At 46.7% G+C, this 21,319-nt stretch overlaps 2 protein-coding genes across 2 annotated transcripts; one reads left to right on the top strand and one right to left on the bottom strand.

Moving 5' to 3' along the window:
• Positions 1–2,225: 2,225 nt before the first annotated feature.
• On the bottom strand, positions 2,226–16,434 carry LOC128304134 (serine-rich adhesin for platelets). The gene is made up of 15 exons (XM_053041279.1): positions 15,814–16,434; positions 15,549–15,745; positions 14,813–15,484; positions 13,960–14,726; positions 13,785–13,890; positions 12,121–12,309; positions 11,385–11,684; positions 10,743–11,212; positions 7,813–9,964; positions 7,547–7,733; positions 7,230–7,469; positions 6,928–7,168; positions 3,680–4,043; positions 3,030–3,056; positions 2,226–2,917 (listed from the first exon to the last, which is right to left on the bottom strand). Exons 1-15 carry the CDS (start codon positions 16,166–16,168, stop codon positions 2,234–2,236), a joined length of 6,951 nt encoding a protein of 2,316 aa, XP_052897239.1. The 5' UTR covers positions 16,169–16,434; the 3' UTR covers positions 2,226–2,233.
• Positions 16,435–17,668: 1,234 nt separating this feature from the next.
• On the top strand, positions 17,669–20,831 carry LOC128310247 (secernin-1). Its single transcript, XM_053046839.1, has 2 exons — positions 17,669–17,848; positions 18,011–20,831. Exon 2 carries the CDS (start codon positions 18,127–18,129, stop codon positions 19,237–19,239), a length of 1,113 nt encoding a protein of 370 aa, XP_052902799.1. The 5' UTR covers positions 17,669–17,848; positions 18,011–18,126; the 3' UTR covers positions 19,240–20,831.
• Positions 20,832–21,319: the final 488 nt, after the last annotated feature.

Raw genomic sequence — 21,319 nt, 5'->3', positions numbered from 1 at the left:
AAGTTGCTTACTTACATGCAGGAGTCCTCCCAAACGCTCACGGTCGAACGACGCCTTCTGACTGACACATGAACGCCATTCCGTCAACTCAATTTGGTCCATGTGGGCGACGTAAAGGTTGTACCTATACCAAGATCTGGCTTGACTTATACAAGATGGTGCCCGCAGTTTCCATTTCCCATCGCTAGCCAATTGAAGTGTTTGGTACCTGGTTGAAGCATACACAAAGGAAGAATGCAAACATATCGAAAGAACTCACCTCATGCCCGTAAAATCCTTCGTATGCGTTACGCCATACGGGGTGCATTTAAAAACGGCCAGCCAACGCCGTATCCTTCGCAATGCTAAGTTTGTCAAATATTTATTAAATCGATTACTTTTACATTCCATGTTCCATTTGCGTACGCGTCCCGTTTCACTAATTTCATCCGGTTATCTAATGTGACCTTTCTGTTGCGGGAAGGGGGTTGGAAAAAAGCCATCAGTGTAGCTGATTTTGTTACTGGATTAGTTTTGTATTGTTACGGGGTTTTCGTGGGTTGCCCTGGTAAGCCCCCTTCCTCCCTCGCCTAATGCTTAAGTATTTAAGAGATTTTTGTTTTGCTTTAAATATCGTAGCTTACTTGCAGGTCTCGTAATTTATTTGTGTTCGTTACTTCGCATTAATGCTCTACACATTGTTTTTGGCCCTCTCTATAGACCGCGAAATAGGCTTCGCAAGTAAGGGGGAAGGTGAAATCATTCACTTGGAAATATACTAAACCAACCAACGGGGACAGCACAGGAATGGCGGAAATGGTAAAGGAATTTGCACGAGCAGTAAATTATAGCCCTCAAAACGTTCTTCCTTTAGAGGTTAAATGGTTCCAAAAGAATTAAAATATTCACCAAAAATAATCGATCCACACCTCGTCAAGCGCAAAAGGATCAAAGCTTCCCGACTGAGATTTAGCAAGTCTTTTAATATGTTTCACTTTTGTGTATCTGTGTTTTTTTCTTGTTTACTGTTGTACCTTTTCTTCTATCTGCTACAGTCTCTCTATTGCATACCGCATACCGTTAATATATGAACTTTAATTACGAGCGTTCGCTTTTCTCTGTCTGTGGAGTACCTGAGTGTTTACTTTCATTATTTGCGTCCACTTGGGGTTGTGGAACCTTTCGGAACGATGCTAACACAACAACCAAAGTATAAGCACTCTGGCCAGATGCACACGGGGGTGGACAGGAGTTGAAAGCCAAACATTATTGGGACGCCCTCAAAAAATAAAAACAACACCCCGTCGTTTCGGTGGCCTTCTGTTCCCTAATTTTTGTTTTAAAATTCGTACAATAATGTGCCTTTAATTGTCCCGAGTCCTTCTTTGCATTATTTGGCTCCACACCAACCAATGTCGGCATTTGGCCCACCTTGCCGCCGCTTCTTCTATATATTTCAGCGAAGCTACGCATTTTATGGGCTTATCTTGTTGTTAAGTCGTCCAGGTGATTCACACGATTCTTCGACAAAGGTCGGTAAAATAAGCACTCTTATCTGTGCACGTACTCTCTAAATCATGAGGAGATTCATCGCCGTCCATCTTTAACCGTTCTGTATAGGTTTATGTACAGCATATGTTAAATATTGTAACTCCTTGTAAAACCGATCCTTACAGACTAGATAGTGGGAAAGAGAGTGAGAGAGAGCGAGCTTCGAAGGGAAATGCGTAAGGAAGTAAGAAGTGTTCCATCCACTACAGGAAGCTTTTAAATATGATACTTTGGGCTTGTTTGTTTGAACGCGTTCAGACCCTAACGGCAGACCAAGCTCCAGGTGTATTGCATGCTTTAAAACCAAACCAACGTTTCATTGCAGTGCGCAACGTTTAACTCTCATCATCGTAACCCACAACTTCATCATCATCATCATCATCATCATCATCGTCATCCGTCTCATCATCACCATCGTTATCGTATTCGTCGTCCTCATCATCATCCTGCTCCTCCTCATCGCTGCTAGAGCTGCCAACCATCATTGTGCTGCGGTACTGCATAAGGGACGACATTCCGGCCGCAGTCGGTCGTCCCGCGCCCAGTATAAAATCGATGGAAAAATCTTTGTACTTTTCACCGCCGGTACGTCGCCAGCATGGTCCACCAGCCGTCTGGGTGGTTGGCGTTGTGCCGACGCGACGGCACCGGTTCGACGTCTGCAGGAATCGATCGATGTAGCTTACCACCTGCGCGCACCGTCTCAGTGAGCTGGCGGCCGTTGGGAGTGAACCATCCGTTGGTCCACTGCCGGTTGGAGTGGTGGTGGTGGTGGCGTACTGATAGCCGATCCCCGCCCGGTTGTCGCCGGCCCGTCGTGCGAATTCATCGGTGCGTGATGGTGTGCCATCACGCTGACGCTTCCGGTTGGTACTGGTGGGGATGCCGACCGGTGCTGCAGATGATTCCCGTGCTGATGCTGCATGTACGGATGGGGTGCATAATGGTGATGCTGCTGCTGCTGCTGATGAAGATGGTTGGAACCGGTACGCGGTTGTTGCACTGTTGGTGCGTGACTGGTGGTAGTGATCCTTGCCGACGCGCTGGCCACCGACGCTGGTGCTACGCGACCCACCGTCACCTGCTGATGGGACGATGATGGGTTTGATTGCGGCATTATACTGCTGCTGTTCGTTTGCTGGTGGTGCTGATGGTGGTTCTGTTGCGAATGTCCTTGCGAAGCCTGTTGCACCGACGCTACCAGTGCTGGTGGATGAAGATGCGCAGAAGCTTGGGTGGAGGGAAGAGTAGGAGCAGCAGGAGGAGGATGTGGAAGAGCGGACGGGGGCGGATGTTGCTGTGGATGGTGGAGCGGGTGGTGGTGGTGGTGTTGGTGTTGGTGATGATGCAAATGTTCCTGCTGATGGTGTTCGAGCAAGAGCGGTATCTAGGCGGTTGGAAACAAAATGGCTTTCATTAATGACCGACGGCGACGGGTGGTGCCGGTTTGCTTGGCTTGGCCCGGTGCTATTTCAGCTACTTCTAACATGGCTACTAACATCGTCTCGGCGTAATTGGTGTGTAGGCTGTATCGTATCGTAAGGAAAGAATGGGGTTCAAGTGTCGCGGTTCCGGTTCCGACAGAGGAAACGTGACATCATTATTACGTGCCGTTTTTTTTTTGTTTGTGGGTTTGGTTTGATAAAGAAAAAAACACACATTTAGCATATTGTGTTAAGGCGGGTTAATGTAGTTACATCTGCACGATCACGCCCCGTGTGACGCTCGATCGATGGTGAGGTATGAGATGATGATGATGATGATGTTGCTGATGGTGGTGATCGTGAGATATGAAGCATGTGTGCAACCGGATGATGAAGATGTCTTTGATTGTCGATTGATTCGATTTCTTGTAACAAAACAATACACAATCGTAATACGCAATTTTGAACACCAATCACAAACCATACACGCGAATTGCACCGGAAACGAGCCGTATCTTTCTGTTCTGAGACGAGAGGCGGGCGCTTTCATCAGTTTAAAAGCCAATCGAGTAAACAACAGGATGAAACATCGAAATGGATGGCGATAAGGCAAACACCGGGATGGCAATGACACAATTCCAATGGAGTTATTGAAATTCGCAACGAAACACACATGAATTCGACCGATCGGTCGATCGCCACCCTGGCAAACGACATTACTCTACCTGGTGTGCGGTGTTGTAGATCGTTTGCTGCTGTTCGCGCGTAGCCTGATAAGTTCCCGCAGTCCCACCGGTAGAAGAACTGTTGCTCAGGCTGCCAACCGTAGGACCATTGCCGGTGGAAATGGTGACACTGTTGCTGCTGCTCGCACTACTGCTGCTATTGGCGGTGGACACACTGCCCGGTCCGGCTGATGATCGCATCGTGTTGGCTCGTGCCGTCCCCGTGGAAGGGAGCGCTTCACTAGCACTTCCGCCCCCAACAGGTGCGCTGCTGTTGGACGAGGATGCTGTAGATGATCCTCGCGAGGATCCACCGACCCCTGCCGAGGATGCGGCGTACGGCTGATTCGAAGGTGAGTTACGCCTTTTCCGAGGGAAACAAGAACGGGACACAAAGAAATCATTGTAGAACGTGCGCCAACTGATGGTTGGTGCCGGATGAATGGAAGTGATTCTGTCTGTGGGGGTTTTTTGTTTGTTTTTTGGATAGATCACTGTGTGAAGGTAGTATGTACAATAAAAAAAATAGTGCTGTGGCTAAATTTACAAACTTAACGCAGAACCAGCAGACAGAAAGGTGATATTTATATGGGTGATTCCCTATGAAACTAACACGCAACTTAAGCATCAACAGCCAATTGTTTTCAGCACCGAAAAACCACCCAAAGCAAGGGAAAGATTTATCCGTATCATTTTAGCTAGGACCACTATTATGTACGGCACAATGAAACAATGGCTTTAAGAGAAGGATAATGATTGTAAACTTCGGTAAATGAAACAACAGCAAACTAAAAGATTGGTGCAGGCAATGGAGGACCGTTGTGTGTGTGTTGTTAAAAATTGTTTATATATTTGTGTGCTTCAAATGCGTCTCTGTTCTCTGTCCAATTCGATTTTGTATGAAACCTTCCGTCTAAATCAGAAGGTACCGTGAATATGTTTGTGTTTCTCCTTTTATTGGGTTTGGCCTGCTATAGATCATCCTTCACCGGCACAACTGGGGAGTTGCCTAACCGATGCCGTGAATTAAACGCCCGGAGAGCCGATCGTTTTTCGCTTTTCGATAATGTTTTGAAAAGTTTCTATGTATGCTGTTGTTTTGTGACACTACTCTACATACTTTGTATCTTATTTTTGTTCGATTTTCGCTTCACCTTAATGAAAAATGAGGTGTTTAATAATAATATTTTTGCTAACCATATCATGTCTTCAATTCATTGTTTTACGTTTACATTAACCACATTTTACTAGCTTTCATGTTTTTTTTTGTTTCCGCTACAAATTTTGCGGGGATTTAAATGTGAAACACGTATAAATAAAGGCTAGCTATTATCAACTGTGTAAGATACCAACTCAGAAAAAAAACAAAAGGAACAACTTGGGATAATGCAACTCATTTAAAAAAAACACACAGGAAAACGACGTGTTTGATTGTGGGAGAGAATTTGTTTTGTTGTGTTCGTTGCGCTAAATTATAATTGCCCTGTTTTATCTTTACTTAAACCATGGTAAAATAATTACCAAAATACAATCATTCTAAACACACATACACACACACAGACATCAAGACACATGCCACGTGTTGATAGAAGGTAATAAATATACACAATTTGGATGTACAAGTCTTTTTAAAACTAAATGCCTAGCAGTCACAACTAAACACAGTCCAGTCATAAGATTCTAGAGCTATCTCCTTTTTGGGGAACGGAGTTGCGTTGTTTGTTTTATTGATTGAGCAAATTAGTTAATAAATAAACTTTCTACCTTTTGCAGTACAACGTGCACTACTATACACGCTTCTATACTTTTGGGTCCATCGTTTGCATTAGTGATAAAACCAACTGAGAAAAACTTATCAGACTTAGAACAATCTAAATGAGCGCCTTACCACACTTCCTCTATCAAGTATAAATTGCGCCAACAAGTATGGCCCTTTGCAACAAAGTGATCGGTGGACTAACGTTTCATAAGCGCTAACGTTCCTTCGAAAGTTTCCTACACGTAGTTTACATCGAAGACCGCTTCAACATAAAACGCTTAACGCTTAACTTACTTACTGTGGCGTGTACGGAGGGTGTGTGTTTTTGTGTGTGTGAGTGCGTATGCGTGCTTAAAGGGATACGATACAATCGTACGGAGGGACACAACGAGTTATTATACTTATGAAAAAAAAAAATCTTCTCATGTAGAGAATCCACACCAAATCGTATGCAACTCCAGACTAAATTCTGGTGCGTATGTTACACATATTGTAAAGTTTCATGTCGAAATCGAATCGAATATTTATCTACTCTTTTGTCTAGATTATGCGCCGTTTTAGTTGGCCTATTTATATTATATATATATTTATACGTCTTACTGTCGCTAGCATTTATCGAACAGCAACCAAAAGTACAGAGCTGTTTGCAATCGTGCACAATCAGGAGACGTGTATTTTTTAAACCTGTTTAAACTGGTGTTTTTTTTCTCCTTTGAATGCCCTGCCTTTATATTTCTTTGCTAAGGGTAATTGCACATCAGCATCGCTTTGTATTTAGCTCGGCATTAACTTTACGCGTTACTGCTTCCGAGTTTATTCGCACTCAAAAATTCACGTAAATTGTGTTAGGTTTCTCACTGTTAATAATTCGATATTGATTGTATGAAATAATAATAGAATAAAAAAAACACATAGAACGGGAATAAACAATTGGAAAATGGGAAAAAAAAGAAAATACAAAAGAGAAGAAAGAAAAAAAATAGAAGAAAGAATAAATAAAAAGAAACACAAACGGTACAAAATATACGGCAGAAGTGTACTAGTAGTGTACTTCCCGGAACCTAAATTCGGATGGGTTTTATCTTGGGTACCGAGCGCCTGAAGGTATACAAGAACTTTTCTTAGTGTACAGGATGGGGTAGGCAGTTTAATAATTTTACTGAAACATTCGTCAGGTTATAAATAACTGTGCTTCCTTCAGCGCATGTACCTAAGATATAACCCAGTATTAACCGTGAAGTAGGAGAGGAGTAATCTCTCTTATATCAAATATACATTTTCAATGGTTTCTATTATATATATATATAGGTAAAGGTAATGGTAAGCTGTGGAGGGACAGTATGACGATTGATGACGAGATGTACAATGAAGTAAAATGTCGAATTAGCTCACCAACGAAAGAAAACTTAAGGTACGGGTGCTCTCCGCTTAAAGGTATGATGCCGTGTGTGTACTTCACTTATTCGTTACATCCCGAAACAGGGCTTACCTTATCGAAGCGCTATTTGTGGTCGAATGGGAGGAATTGGTGTGCCGAAAATCGATACCATTTTCCTGGGGCAGCCCACCGGCATTGCTGCCGGCACCGGACCCAAAGTGACTGGGGGGACCTTGGGCGGGCGGTTGATTCGGCCCGTGCTGCCCCCTGCTAGACCGGCTCGAGATTGTTGCGGCGTTGGTGATCACGTTAGCATCGATCGGACCATTACCATGAATGTTGTTAAATTGTCCTGTCGAGTTACGAATGTTAGACGAATGGGGTTTATTTTTCTAGTGGCTGTAATCACATACCTTGGGCGGGTCCAATTCCAGCTCCCCCGACGGATCCTACACCACCGCCACCTGGGCCGGAACCACCCGATCCTCCGATGATGCCAACACCTCCAAGGGCAGCCGTTGGGTTGAGCGGTATGGCTAGCCGAGCGTTTACCGCCAGCAGATGATCTCTTCGTGCAACCAAATTGTTGACGTGCTCTTCCAAACGGATGTTTTCACTTCGCAGCTGATGAAGACAGGAAAGCAGAGAGGCAACTGCAACGTGAAAAGCAACATGTCAGTATGTAAATTCGTACGTAACCCCATATATAAATGATTCTAATCGTCCGTACTGTCGAAGTGTTGCGCTTGTTCCATAAGAAACTGAGATCCTTGCTCCCATTGCCGCTCCAGCAGTTGTTCCAAGCTTTGCGGAGTGTTTCCATTCGCCGTCGCCGTACCACCGCCTGTTAACATGGAGCTTAACGAGTTACCACCACCTCCAACCGGCATCACCGGTTGCGGATTGTTTGTGCGATTCTGAAACAGAACATCGGAGTTGTGAGTTACTAAAAACCGCTTAACGACCAACTGAAGCAAGCTGGAAAGCTCATGTTACCTTTCCCGGGAACTGTGGTCCCATTAACGACGGCACGGAATCGATAGGACCGGGCACATAGGTATGTGCCTCGATCTCCATGCTCAACTGGTCGGACATTTTCTGTGCCACGCTGCTGCTCGGATTCAGCTGATTGCCCAGCATATGGGTGGCGGAAACCACTGAACCACCTCCGACGGCACTACTACCCCCGTTTTGGAACAGTTTCCCATCCTTCGCATCGTTTATTGCGCCACCGGCTACTATGGACGCTGGTACAATCGATGGCCCACTGCCTGGAGCTGTCGATGCTGCACCCGGTCCCGTATTGGAGGACATCTTACGGTTACGTTTCGTGCCACGACCACTAACGATCGCAGTGCCAGACGGACCGCCAGCATCCGATCCGGGAGAGCTCGGTGGCGAATCCTTGACTTGGGGAACGGCAATAACACTACTGCTACCGCTATTGCCGATCATCGAAGCGGTAGATACGGTCGCCAACGGATTCGTTGGCTGTGCTTCGTACGAGAACTTCAAGCCACCTCCACCACCACCACCTCCGGCAGTACCGTACAGGGAAGAGGAGGACGACGAAGGCGCCGTCAGTGTTGAGTTCATGCTGTAGGGTGCGCCGCTGGATACAATCATTTCCGGCGTTCTGGAAGTAGATGGTGATGGCGAAAGTTCAACGATTGTTTGATGGTGCGAAGCCCCACGGTGCTTTTTGTTCGGATGAGTAGCGGCTGTTACGATGGTACTGCTGCTACTGTTAGATAGATTATGGTTGTTTCCGGTGCTGTTAGTGTTACTGTTGGTGGTGCCGCTCATGTTGCTGCTATTGCTACTGATGATGGTGGTGTTTTTGCCGTTACTGTTACTGCCACTAGTGCTACTGCTTGTGGTGGTGATGGTGGAGGTGTTATTATTGCTACTAAGGATACTGCTGTTACTGTTGCTACTATTACTAATACTACTGTTCACACTGTTGTTGCCGATACTACTGCCGCTGATGTTATTACCGCCACCACCCATGGTGGGACCGGCACTGGTTAGTACACCGTGTGAACCAGAACCCCCGCCGGCATGATACTGTTGATGAGGGTGCTGATGAAAGTTGTCAGCGGTGGTGCTGCTGCTGTTATTGGTGTTCTGATTAGATTTGCTGACACCAGCCGTGTTGCTGCTACTGGAACTAGCGCTGTGAGAGTATCCCGCAATGATCCCACTACCACCGTGATAGCCATGTCCCGCCATCTCAATGACCGGATGCACACCGGAGGAAGATCCAGTTTCGACCCTGGCAGCAGCAGCAGAAGTGGAAGAGTTGTTAGAGTGAGTAGAAGAAGAAGTAGACATTGGTGCATTTGAAGCATTAGCAACAGAAGCAGCAGCAGCAGCAGCAACACCGACGGAAGAAGCAATAGATGAGATGGTGGATGTGGCATTGGCAGCGCTGCTGTTAGCTGAGTGCTGAGACTGCGCGGAGTGAGAACTGCCCGTAGAGTAGGGAAGCGAAGCTACTGAAGCACCGCCCGAGGAAAGCTTTTCACCCATCGACGCGGCGACCGTTTGCTGTTGATGCTGCGAATGATGATGATGCTGATGGTGATGATGGTGTTGCTGCTGCTGGTGGTGGTGATGGTGATGATGCGAGTGCTGTTGATGCTGCGCCAGATGCTGATGATGATGGTGATGGTTGTTCTGTGAGGACGAGTTCCCTACAACAACCGAAGCCGTGGCCGAACCGGTTCCGGCTGCCATGGAGAGCACGCTGCCATTATTGCTAGCATTATTACCACCCGCCGGTGGTGCATTGCTACCGCCCGAAGATGACTGATGATATTGCGATACATGATGATCCTCGGTGTTACGATCCACTACCCCGCCGTACGGGTATGATTGCCCACCACTGTCATGTGATGGCGGTCGCGATGGTGATGAAGATGAAAGGTTACGATTGGTTCCTCTGGTCGAGGAAGATTCTACCACTATCGAAGGTGATCCTCGATCGGGTGGTAGCTGTGATTGTTGTTGCTGTTGCGAACGCTTCTTAGAAGTGCGGGTTTTTCCGCCACCACTACCACCACCACCACTGCCGCTACCAGTACCACTAGTAGTACCAGTAGTGTTGTTACCACCATTGCCTCCACTGCGCTCTCTCGAGTGTGATCTGCATGTGGAGTATGGGGAGGATTGTAGGAAGAAGGAGGAGGTGTTGTGTTATAAAAACAAATTAATCCCAACACGCACACCGAGACAGCTAACGGAAAGTAACAACAACCACAATCGGACATAAAGTTGAACAAACATTAGCTGAAACATAAACATAATTGCGAATACGGTACCATATAAGGCTACACGTGATTTTCCCAGAACAGCACGAAGATTGTTCTAGTTTGCTTGCTGATAAAGTAACACTAGTTACTTCACCGTTTTAGCTGAACTGTTTAGATCTTAACCGTAGGCCAGGCTGCTCCGATAACATTTAACCAGGAGTCTTGAGAAAGAGGGTCTTGACGGATCAACAGAACGCATTCCACATTCCCGTTGTGCAAAAAATAACTTTCACCTTTAGTTTTAGCTATTACGCTTCCTCTTAATGTTTTCGACAACACATGCAACTTAGCTTGTGGAATCACTTCGAAACGGAAACGCTACAAACTGAAAATAAACAACGACGATTACAAGGAAAACCAATGCCCCTCTTAAACTTAAATACACAAAAAGCTTGTACCATCGTAACGACCTAATTGAGAAATCAAAATTAACAACGGCAACAAAGCTATACTATTAACTGTGGAAAAATGGCAAAACACCAACTACAGCTATTTACTTAGAAGATCGCCATCATTTCTGCTTCCACTGAATTAATCGTGAAGATACTTGGAAGCAGAAAGCATGTGCTTCTAAACGTGTGAGTGTGTAAGAAAATAGCAAAGTGTCCTCACCCGTACCTGGATCGCCGACCGGTCGAAGATTCCTCTTCCTGTATGGCCGCTATCCGGGCATTCGTCGTAGGTGGTTGCTTTTCATAGCCGAACTTTAATCCTCCGCTGCTGCTGTTACTGTTATCGCCACCCAGCAGTGTCGACGGCGAGGACGTGCGTTGGATCGTGCTCATCGGGACGGGTGAAATGCTTTGCAGCACGGAACCGCCGGCCGCACCGGCCGGGGACAGCAGATCCGACTGCTGTGATTGACTGTGATGCAGTGAGGTGATAACGTTAGCGCCACCGGCGGTCGACAGTCCGGCCGGTGACGATCGCATCGACGGTGATTGCCGCTCGTGATGATGATGACCGATCAGTGTGGACGAAGACGCGGAACCGGCAGCGGATGAGGAGGAAGACGACTGTATAATGTTCTGGGCCGTCGTTTGCTGCTGTATCACGGGACTAGAGCGGCTCGTGTTGGCATTCTACGGTGAAGAATAGATATGAGTAAAAAAGAAGGGTAACTTAATACATCTCCAATTAAGTTCCACGATGGACAATCCCCTTTCGATACAATTCCTTTTCGAGCAATCCAATCCTTCCCTTTCAGAAGCCACACCTAATCCATACCCTGGTTCGGTTGTTGTCGACACTTACCATCAACTGATCACCGGCCCGGTGTGAAAGCTGTTGGTACACATTGCCTCCAGTGTTGCCGATGCTACTACTGTTCCCGCTGCCGCTGTTACCCAACTGTCCAGGTGACACAATGTTCGGGGTATTGTTGCTACTGTTGCTGCTGCTAAGACTAGCGCTATGATTAACGTTGCTGCTACTGCTATTACTACTGTTACTAGCGGGTAGATTAACTCCAGGTACGGTAGCCGTCGACAGTGGTACCGACACCACCAGGCTCGGTGTGTGCGATGATGGCTGCTGAGGCGAGTGAGGCGTTTGCTGCAAAGATGACCATTTGGCCAGGGAAATAATGGATCCAAAACCGTAAGAAAATGCTTCCCAAATGGCGTAAATAACTTCGGGTTTTGGGGACAGCGTCTCGTCCTCCGCTAGCAGCGGACGTTTAGGAGTGGGCAAAACTAAACACAGATGTGCCGTTGCAGCACCGAAACCAAAAAAAGGCCTGAAATGAAATATTCCCCAGGCGACATAAACATATTTACAACAGCACCGGTACACGGGCTTAGGTACCGTAGCACAAGGGGACAGGTATTGCTCGATAATAATTGCTCGCAAAGGATACTGTGCGTGGGTTCGTCGTTTGTGTGTGATGAAAGTGATTGTATGTGTGTTTTCATTTGTGTGTAGGATTGTGCGGGGAAAAAAAATAGGTTCTCCGACCGGGAAAAGAAATTGTCCTCCCTCATTTGCTTACCTGTTGATGCTGTTGCTGCTGCTGATGCTTTCCGGTGGTGGCTGCCGATGATGAAATGATGCTCGATGTGTGCGTCGATTGGATGAGGTTTGGTGCAACATTCTGCAGATTCGGTTCCGGAGCGGGCACCGTCGCCGCGGCCGCTGCCGTGGTCGGATGTTGCAGCGAGGAGCTGGTTTCGGTTTTCGCCTGTAAGCAAACGCCAGAGCACAACGTTCCGGTTAGACAGCGTCGCAGCACGTACTCGCCGTCGAAGCGCAGTTTAAGCCAAACACGAACATCGTCGCCACTTTCGCGGCTGCTGCGCTCCTTATGTTTTTTCTTCTTTTCACGCCGTTCTTTCTTGTGGCTTTTGTGTTTGTGTGGCATTTTTCACGCACGACAGATTTCCTTTGCCACCAAATCCACTACCAAACGGGTGTCACTATCGGGTGGCACTTTGTGCTGTTTTTTTTTGTGGATCACCGATCAACACACATGCTTCTCACAAACAACAGCAAATTATCGATCACAGTGATTACGGTTTACTTCAGTAAACTTCCGAAATAACCGTCCATCGCAACGAAACTTCTCGTGCGCATGGCGCAACAACGACCGGTTTCCTCACGAAACGATGCGTGGTACTACGCGAGAAAGCATCGATCGGAATAAGCGAAGCCGGTTGCAGCCGGCACCAACAAGGGGTGAGTTTTAATATCACTCATCGTACCGAATAGCACCGGATTTCGTATGTGCAGGAATCTGCTTTTTTATAGTCACCATCCAAACATATTTGTACCTCACCCCTAAGGGTACAATGAGGCGCTATAAACGTTGCTCCCTGTACGCATAAAGTTCGCTGAGCAAATACGACGATCGGCACATACAGGGAAGGCTTTGCTTCCCCTTTTGAATCAAACTAGAAAAAAAAATCACTGCTGCGCCGCTTGGCATTCATAGTTCCCCTTTTGCAAACAGCTATTCGTTCGTTCCTTTTGTCCTACCTTTCGACCGCTAGTCATGCTCTCGTATTACGTCGTCGTGTTCCTTGCCTTCCGATTATCCTATCAATGCGTGATCGTATGTGCAGAGTGCGTACGTGCGGATAGGCAGCGAACGGCGCAGGATATACGTACAACAATAATAATAAAATGTGCGCACACACTGCGCTTTGGCAGAACGATTTGCAAGGGATCACTGTTTCATCCCTCACCACTACATGCATGTGGGTAAGGGATTTTCTGCATTCTTCCTTCAACACACTGTTCCTACAGGAGTTACACAGTACTTCTGTATTTGGCTTAGTGTGAAGGTTCGTTTGGAATTGCTCAGGGACGAAAGCAACGTTCCACGCACACAAGTGTATTGGTAATTTAAAAAGTAGCATAACACGTCATAACACATTCTAAATCTATTCTCATTCGCTAGTGTTGGTTTTGCACCTGCAAGGAAGTTGATCTTTGACTCAGGCAAAGTAGAGTGAAAGAGAGAGTTGCAAATGCACGGCCAGTAGTTGTTTTGGTCGCGAAATTCTGCTGGCAAAAGTTTAATTCATTTCTTCACTTGTTTAACTGCAGCTAAATATTGGCTGAAGTAATAGCAACACGCCAGTCTTCTGGGTCTGATGAAGGTAGTTCAATCGATCGCAAATGTGTCTAGCTGATGTATGATATCATCCCACTCACCTTCTTTACATTTTTCTCGTGTCCTACAAGCGACGAAGGATCAATATGATCGTTTTTATTCAGCGACAATGGCACTAACGACACTGCGACATCCCTTATCAGGTCACTGGAGTGAGAAAATAGGAAATATTATTCACATTGTGATGGAGATATTTTCGCCACTTTTAAAACTTACCGGCTAGACTCCATCTCATTGGTTCCCGCGGTTGAAGTTGGTGTGGAGCGTGCATCGGCCTTTCGTTTCTTACCTCCGCTAGTACTCCCGGTCGTGGTACCACTGCCCGTACTGCTACCACCATACGAACCACCTCCGGAAGCACCACCAGATCCCGTTCCCATTGCCAGCTTGCCGCTTTCGATGACGGACGTGGAACCAGTATTCCCGGTCGAACCAACGTGATTGTACACCGATTCCGAATTGACCACGATTGTTTCGGTAAAATTACTTGAGGTGCTTAGTTTAGCAATTGCTTCCTTGGACAATTGTTCCTTTCCGCTACCACCGGAATGATCCAGCGGTGCCTTAATTATTAGCGTACTTGGAGGCGACAAAGAAGAAGCTCGTCCCGATCCGGCACTCGCATTACTGGATAGTAATCCCCCTTGACTGGTACTACCTTTATCCGATTTATCCGAGTGATGTTTGGTGGAGCTGTTCGTACTGCCGCTACCAGGCGCATTTCCGCCACCGCCAGCGGTCGACGAATATCCGCTTTGCGATATAGATTGCGAGGACGCACTAGAACCAAGCGAACCGGTCGTACCCGAAGACGGTCCGGATGCTGCGCTCATATCCACATCTTTCGACTGGTTTGAACTTCCAGCGACAGAACTATTACTGGTACTTGTACTATTGTTAAAATTGCCCGCACTTCCGCCACTCGTGCCACTGTTGCCACCACTGCTGCTTGATGATTTCGATGACTTGGAGCTTTTGTCGCGCTGTAAAATTATTAGAAAAACAAAGGTATGTATACGTGGAGTGATAGGGACAAGTAGGGCAGGAAAGCTTGCAAAGGGCTACTTACACTTTTGCTATATTTATCCTTTTCCTTCGAGGTACTGCCCGAATTACCGCTTCCACCAGTTCCACCGGACGAACCGGAACTGCTCTTGCTCGAATTTCCACTACTGCTGACACTTCCAGTTACGCCAGAGCCACCGATTCCGCTGCTACTGTTACCCACGCGTCGATCGTCAATACTACCACTTCCGGACAGGCTTGAAATGCCCGATGAAGCGGACGAAGCCGTCGAAGATAGCGCTGACATCGATGAAGAACTGGACATACCGGGTCCACTGCCGGAACCTCCTCCACCGGTCGTTTGTATCGAAGACGAAGAAGACGACGAGAGCGAAGGGTTGGAGCTGGAACCACTCGAGCTTTTCGACGCACTCGAAGACTTTCGCTGCTTAGAGGATGATGACGATGAAGAGGAGGAGGTAGACGATGAACCACCGATATTCGGTTCACCGGATAACCGACTGCTGGATTTAAGCCCACTGCTCGAACTGCTGCCTCCACCTGCACCACTGCTACTGCCGCCTGTTCCGCTCGAACCAGCAGCATTGGCGCTCGAGTGTGGCTGCGTCGACGGTGGTTCCATTTCTTTTTCCGGCGACGATTGACCATCGCTTGAGTTGGCTTCGTGACTGATCGGTTTGTACGGTGGAATTGTTTTCACGTTGCCTCCTTTTTTCTGTAATACAGAGGAAGGATTGATCAATCTGTTCATCTGTTACCGCCATAATAGTGAAACTTACCAACTTGCTGTAATGATGCTGACAGTAACCGCAGTATTTGACGTTGTCCAAATAGTTGCCGGCTTCCTCGCACAGTAGACCCAACTGCTGGGCACAGGTGACGTGAAACTGTTGCTTACAGCCCGATTTGTTACACTGCATACAGGCTCCAACGGTGGCACGGGATCCCTTTCCAACCTCCTGACAGATGTAACATGCTGTTGGAAATATAAATCATAATGAATGTCCTTGCTTTCGGAGCATTATTACTTCAAGCGTATCTTACTTTTGTTGTACCGCTCCTGTGGGATCAACTGCAGGATGATTGGTTCCATCGTCGTCACGTTACCGAAGCGCACCTCGGGGATGTACAGCGCGCAGACGACATGCGCCCATCCCTGGTTGTCCGTTCGTTTGAGCGCGCCATCGCGCGATGGACACAGCTCGCAACGGACCCGGGCCGAACGCTCCTGACTTTCACACTTCCGACAGTACCAAGGTCCACTCGGTACGGTTACGATACCGTAGCACGCCTGGTGCACGGCCACGGCACAGCTTTGACCATCGCAGTACACTAGCGGATTTTCCGACCAGCCGCGATCGTCTGAACAGACACAACATCCACCGACCATCTCCTTCATTCTGGTCCGTGGATTAGCGTTGATCCTTTTCCCATCCACTGAAATTGTATCAGTGCGCGCTGTTGGTGAGACCACCAGACCGGAACAAACGTTTCTATCTGACCGATCGGGATGGAAATAGACCTTTTCTTGGATGCTCTCGATAAACGATACCACTTTCACTTCCACCGGATACGCACACGTGAAATTTCTCAAGGCGGCACTGTTAATTATATTAGTTTTTGTCTTCTTAATTCAAGAATGCTCCTATTGCACTTTACATATATCGTTTTTCGTTTTGTTTTATCCACACTTTGTCCACACCGGATATGCTGGCATCATTACAACGGGAAACACTCTCTACCGCCATTGCATCCTAAACACTGGCTGGAATATTTTTACCGTACGCGCACGCATTGACGCACGCCATCCAGCAACGCCTATATATTGTCTATATTCACAAACCGTTTCGACCGTATTCCGGGATGCAACGTGGTAATGCATCATTCGTTGATCTGCACGGCGGCAGCATCACCACCGATGGGGGGTGTTTGTTGCAGCTGCACGCGACTGGTGTTTCGTCGTTTCCATGCTAGGCGCGCGCGGCGTAGAACGACGTACGGGCGGGTGATTGTATGTTTTGTGTGCCACTTCTTATGCTTTCACTTCCCTTCCCGTCTTATTCACCCCCTCGCTTATGCACACATATCGGCGTGGGGGATGGATACATAAACACAGCCGTGTGTACCGTTGCAGGCAAAGTGGGCACACGATTTGCTACCAAAACCCTGGCGGACACTGGAAATTCAGCAACGGAAAGATTATCACTACTTCAGAACAACTGCAACCAGACGGAATGCCGTTTTTCAGTGAATTTTCATTCTCAAAACCTATTCCACTCCAGGGGGGAAGGGGGGCTTTTGGCGTTTCCAGGGCGACACGTTGTAGAATACCTAAATGAAGCCGCGAACGCGTGTAATGGCCGCGGATTAATGATTGGCAGGTGCTTTAGATGGAAATGAGCTGCACAATCGTAGCAAAATGCGTCGGGAAATCACTTTTTGACAACAGCTTCTGTACTGTTGTGCAAAATAACAATCACACAGAATTCTCCATTTTATTTCTTCGCTTGACAATGCTGACCAGTGCTGCCAGCAAGCGTGAAAACCCCGAGCTGTCAAAATCGCTCTTTTCAAGTGTCTGTGCACTGTGGTCGAAAAGTCGTAAATTTTGAATGGGCTATTTGCACGAAAACAACGAATTCGTTGCTGAATTTCATCCTTTTCTACTCACAATTTATGACGAAAAGCATGTTGAAATTTTGCCATTCTTCAGATCGTCGGAATCAAAAAATCCAAAACGATTTATTTTATTATTTCGTATTATATATTCAAACTTGACCCAATGCTCTCCCTCAGTGGGCTGTGACAGTTCGGCATGCTGTCAGTCGTTTTTCCGAGAAAAAGAAAGCATCTGCGAGTGAAAATTGCTGATTTGTCCCGGTGTGTGCAATAGATTGTGTCTGTCTGGAAAAACAACCAGAAACTTCTCGTCTGCTCCGTCGTGTAGAAAATTAATAGTTCAGATATCGTGCGTCCAGATTTGAATTATTTATTTGCATCATTGAACAACCGGCGTGCTGTACAGAATTGCATCCCCCAGGGTTGAAACATCCCTTTGCGAGCTCTTTCAGTCTCCGTGGTAAGTCGGCCTTTCCTTTCGTTCGTTTTCCTATTCCTTTTTCCTACTAGCGCTTGGAGACCAAATGCTTTACCGAACGAAACCTCATTTAACCATTGGGTCGAAAAACTATTGTAATTGTAAAGCGGAAAAACTTTCACCCCTTTATTGATTTGTTGGCAGGGTAGAGAAAGAGAACGCCTTCGAAAACGCACTGCGGCGGAGCAGTCTGAACGAGACAGCGTACGGTGACGGCACAGAAACACACGCACTTACACACCGGACACAGCGAGAGAAAAATGTCTGGCAACGGGGGTGAAACATTCGTTGTGCTTCCGCCGTGCACGGAATCCGATCGGAAGCAGATCATTTTCGGGCGCAACGGAGCGGGATCAACCGAGCACGTTACGGCGGTTGTCTATCTGCCAGCAGCGGATGGAAGTGAACCAATCACTCTGCCAAATGGTTGCGAGATCGAGGGAGCGGCCAGCTTTGGAGTGATCCTCAATAAACCTGCTGGTAGTTGGGGTGCGGAAAGTGGCTCTAACGAAAAAGCTGTCACGATTGGACTATCGTACAGTGAGGGATCGGGTGAGGAAGGTAAGGTATCATCGCTGGATCTGGTTCGGTTAGGGCTGGAACGTGGTGATAGTGCGTCCAGTGCCATCGACAAGCTTGTGGCTTTCGTCGAAAAACATTGCCCGGAAGATCGAAATGCACTGAAGGCTGCCTTGGTAGTATGTGATCCGTCGGCCGTTTGGTTGCTAAACGTGGCCGGAAAGTTCTGGGCGGCAAAGCAGGTGCAGGACAGTAGCATAGCGTTAGCCGCAACAGGTTTCACAATCGGAACTTGCTTCGATCGTAGTTCGGACGATCTTGCATCGAACGCACAGGCGGCAGGTGCGTGGGATGGTGCAGGAGAATTTAGTTTTAGTGAGGCATTTGGAGGTACTCCGGATACGGCTGCCGTTCGTTCCTGGCCAGCAAATGAGCCGGGAGTGGAAGGAGCATTTGGATTGCAGCAAATGTTTGAATGCCTTCGTGCGGTTGGTTCCGATCCTCCGACTGGATCGAGCCAGGTGTCGGTGCTGAGTGGGGAGGGTAAGCTGGCCTGCCATTGGTTCACAGCAACACCACAAGTCGGTGAGTCGGTATTTAAACCATTCATATTCACTGCTGGGGCCAAGATTTCGCCGTTAACTCGGGTGCCGGACGGTGAAACACAAACGCTGCTGCATCGACTGCATAGCAACCGGAAGTGGGAGTTAGTCGGTAGTTTGCTTAGCTCGCTGGAAGCTACCTGTATGGACGAGGTAAACCGTTTCCTCAGTGAACACTCGGGCGAAGCGAGCCAAGAGTTAGACGAACTAATGAAAGACTGCGTCGAGGCAGAGGTGAAGTTCTATCGCTAAAGCGACTAAAACCGTTCCCACTCGTACTCGCACAAACCGGCAAAATGAAGCAACGTGTAGGGCGAACCGTTTCTGTGGGAGTCTCAGCTGTACCAGGTGAAGCTTGCGGATAACTATTGGCTTATAAGCTGTATCGTGGGAATATGTACTAAGTATTCTTTAATTCTCGACTATTTCCGCAAAACCTGGTCGAACTGAGGCAAAGACGGAATGCAACTCACTACCGTATAGGACAGTACTGTACTGCTGCGATATAATAACATTTACCTATAGAACAGAAACCCGGTAATCCTTCGGTTCCAGCCGAAAGGAACGTTAGGAACCCGACTTTGCATCATGTGATTATTTTTGTTTATTCTACGTGTGCGCGTTTGATGTGTGTTCTTTATGTTCTTTATGTTGTAATTTTGTTGATCCTTATTTTATGAACTCGTGCTTTTGTCAGACTCTTCGTTTTTCGTTACAGATCTCTAAAGCTAATTACAATTGCTGTGTTATTATAGCCTTAAGGATTTCGATCTGCAGATGCATAGCACACGGACTAGAACATTCCATTCCACTATTTCAACATTGCTTGATTTTACTAAATTCTATGCGAATTCCAGAATGTTATCGCATTGATCAGTATTGATGTTCCCGTAACTCGAACATTCTTTTTCACAGCATTGGAAAACTATTTTCCGGTACGAAATTCAAGATGCCGCTTGAAATCGATAAGCCAAAAGTTGTAACGGATGTTGTTAACTTTAAGTAAGAAAGTTTTAGATTTCATGAAAACAACAAGTATTTATCTCACTCTGTATCGATTGCGCAGACATGCAACGTGTGCTACGTGAAAAGCTTGCTCTTTAGTTGCATTAAATGTTTATGGTACGCTAATTTATCCTAAAAGGATTCCAATGTGTGTGCGTGTGTGTTTGCGTGTATTTTTAGTGTAGCCGAAGGACTACAGTACTCAAAGCGCAAGGCGATAGCGAAAAGGCATTCTGCTTTATTTTGGAAATCATTATGTTCGAACTGATGCTTCCGCCACAAAGCATGTACGCATTCCGCTAGATAGGTTTGGAAGACACTCACACATTTCACTGATTGAGCAGCTCAGTATATGATTTCAGCCAAATAATTAATAATAGTCTGCAGTCCAACCCCAGTGTAGCGCTGCTTGTTGCGGCACGCCCAACTCAACCCAAAACATTCACTCTCTATTGACTCTTAGTAATGGAAAACGAAAACCTAGTTATTCGCATAATAATATTCATACACTCGTAAAGAAAAACGGCTTGGCAAGTATATGAAACGCGCAAGACGTGGAAGACGGTAGGGCCAAATGATTAGGCGGTGGGAAGTAGCAAGACAAGCATACGCAAGAAAATGGTCAGCATTCAATAGAAATCAATACAATAGCGATACAATCAGGTTTTTTTGGCTTGAAAGATTACGACACGGGACGGGATGATAATGCATAAAACATACATTTATCAATAATATATTCAAGGCGGGCTATGATGACCGGATGCGCTAATATGTGATCGTGTGAAGCAACAACAAGATCGTCTTCGTAATGAACCAAATAATAATAAAAAAGAACTATGTTTACCAGAATCAAAGCGAATGGGATGGATTCGCAAAAAGAAAGTATTTTCGTACTGAAATATCACAATGTTCTGTTATGTATCAACGTGGCCGTCAGCAGCAGGGTGGCATTGAGGGGAAAATAAATCATATGCGTGAAGAAAAAAAACCGCTGGTGGCACCTGCCGTCCTTTCTTCTTCCATTCACAAACACGAACATATCTGCGATCATTTATCATTCAACTCGAGGGTTGTAGATCGTTCGTATGGGTAAGGATCACCATGGCTTGCCTTTATGCCCCAACGGTTGTTTAATCGGTGTGAGATTACCCGAAATTCAACCTCCATGGTTTTAAAGTCCCATAAATTGGCTGCTTTTATTTTAGCCTGCGTGTGAAGAATGATGTCATTTTCAGAAATCTGGATAGTCGGATTTCAATTGAGCCCTTCTGACGTGTGCAAGCGCGTTTGTTTGTTTTGTTCGTGAGAATGATTTAAGTACGAGCCC

Source organism: Anopheles moucheti, chromosome 2, assembly GCF_943734755.1.
Source record: "Anopheles moucheti chromosome 2, idAnoMoucSN_F20_07, whole genome shotgun sequence".
Lineage (NCBI taxonomy): Eukaryota > Metazoa > Arthropoda > Insecta > Diptera > Culicidae > Anopheles > Anopheles moucheti.
This window is presented reverse-complemented; position numbering and strand designations above follow the sequence as displayed.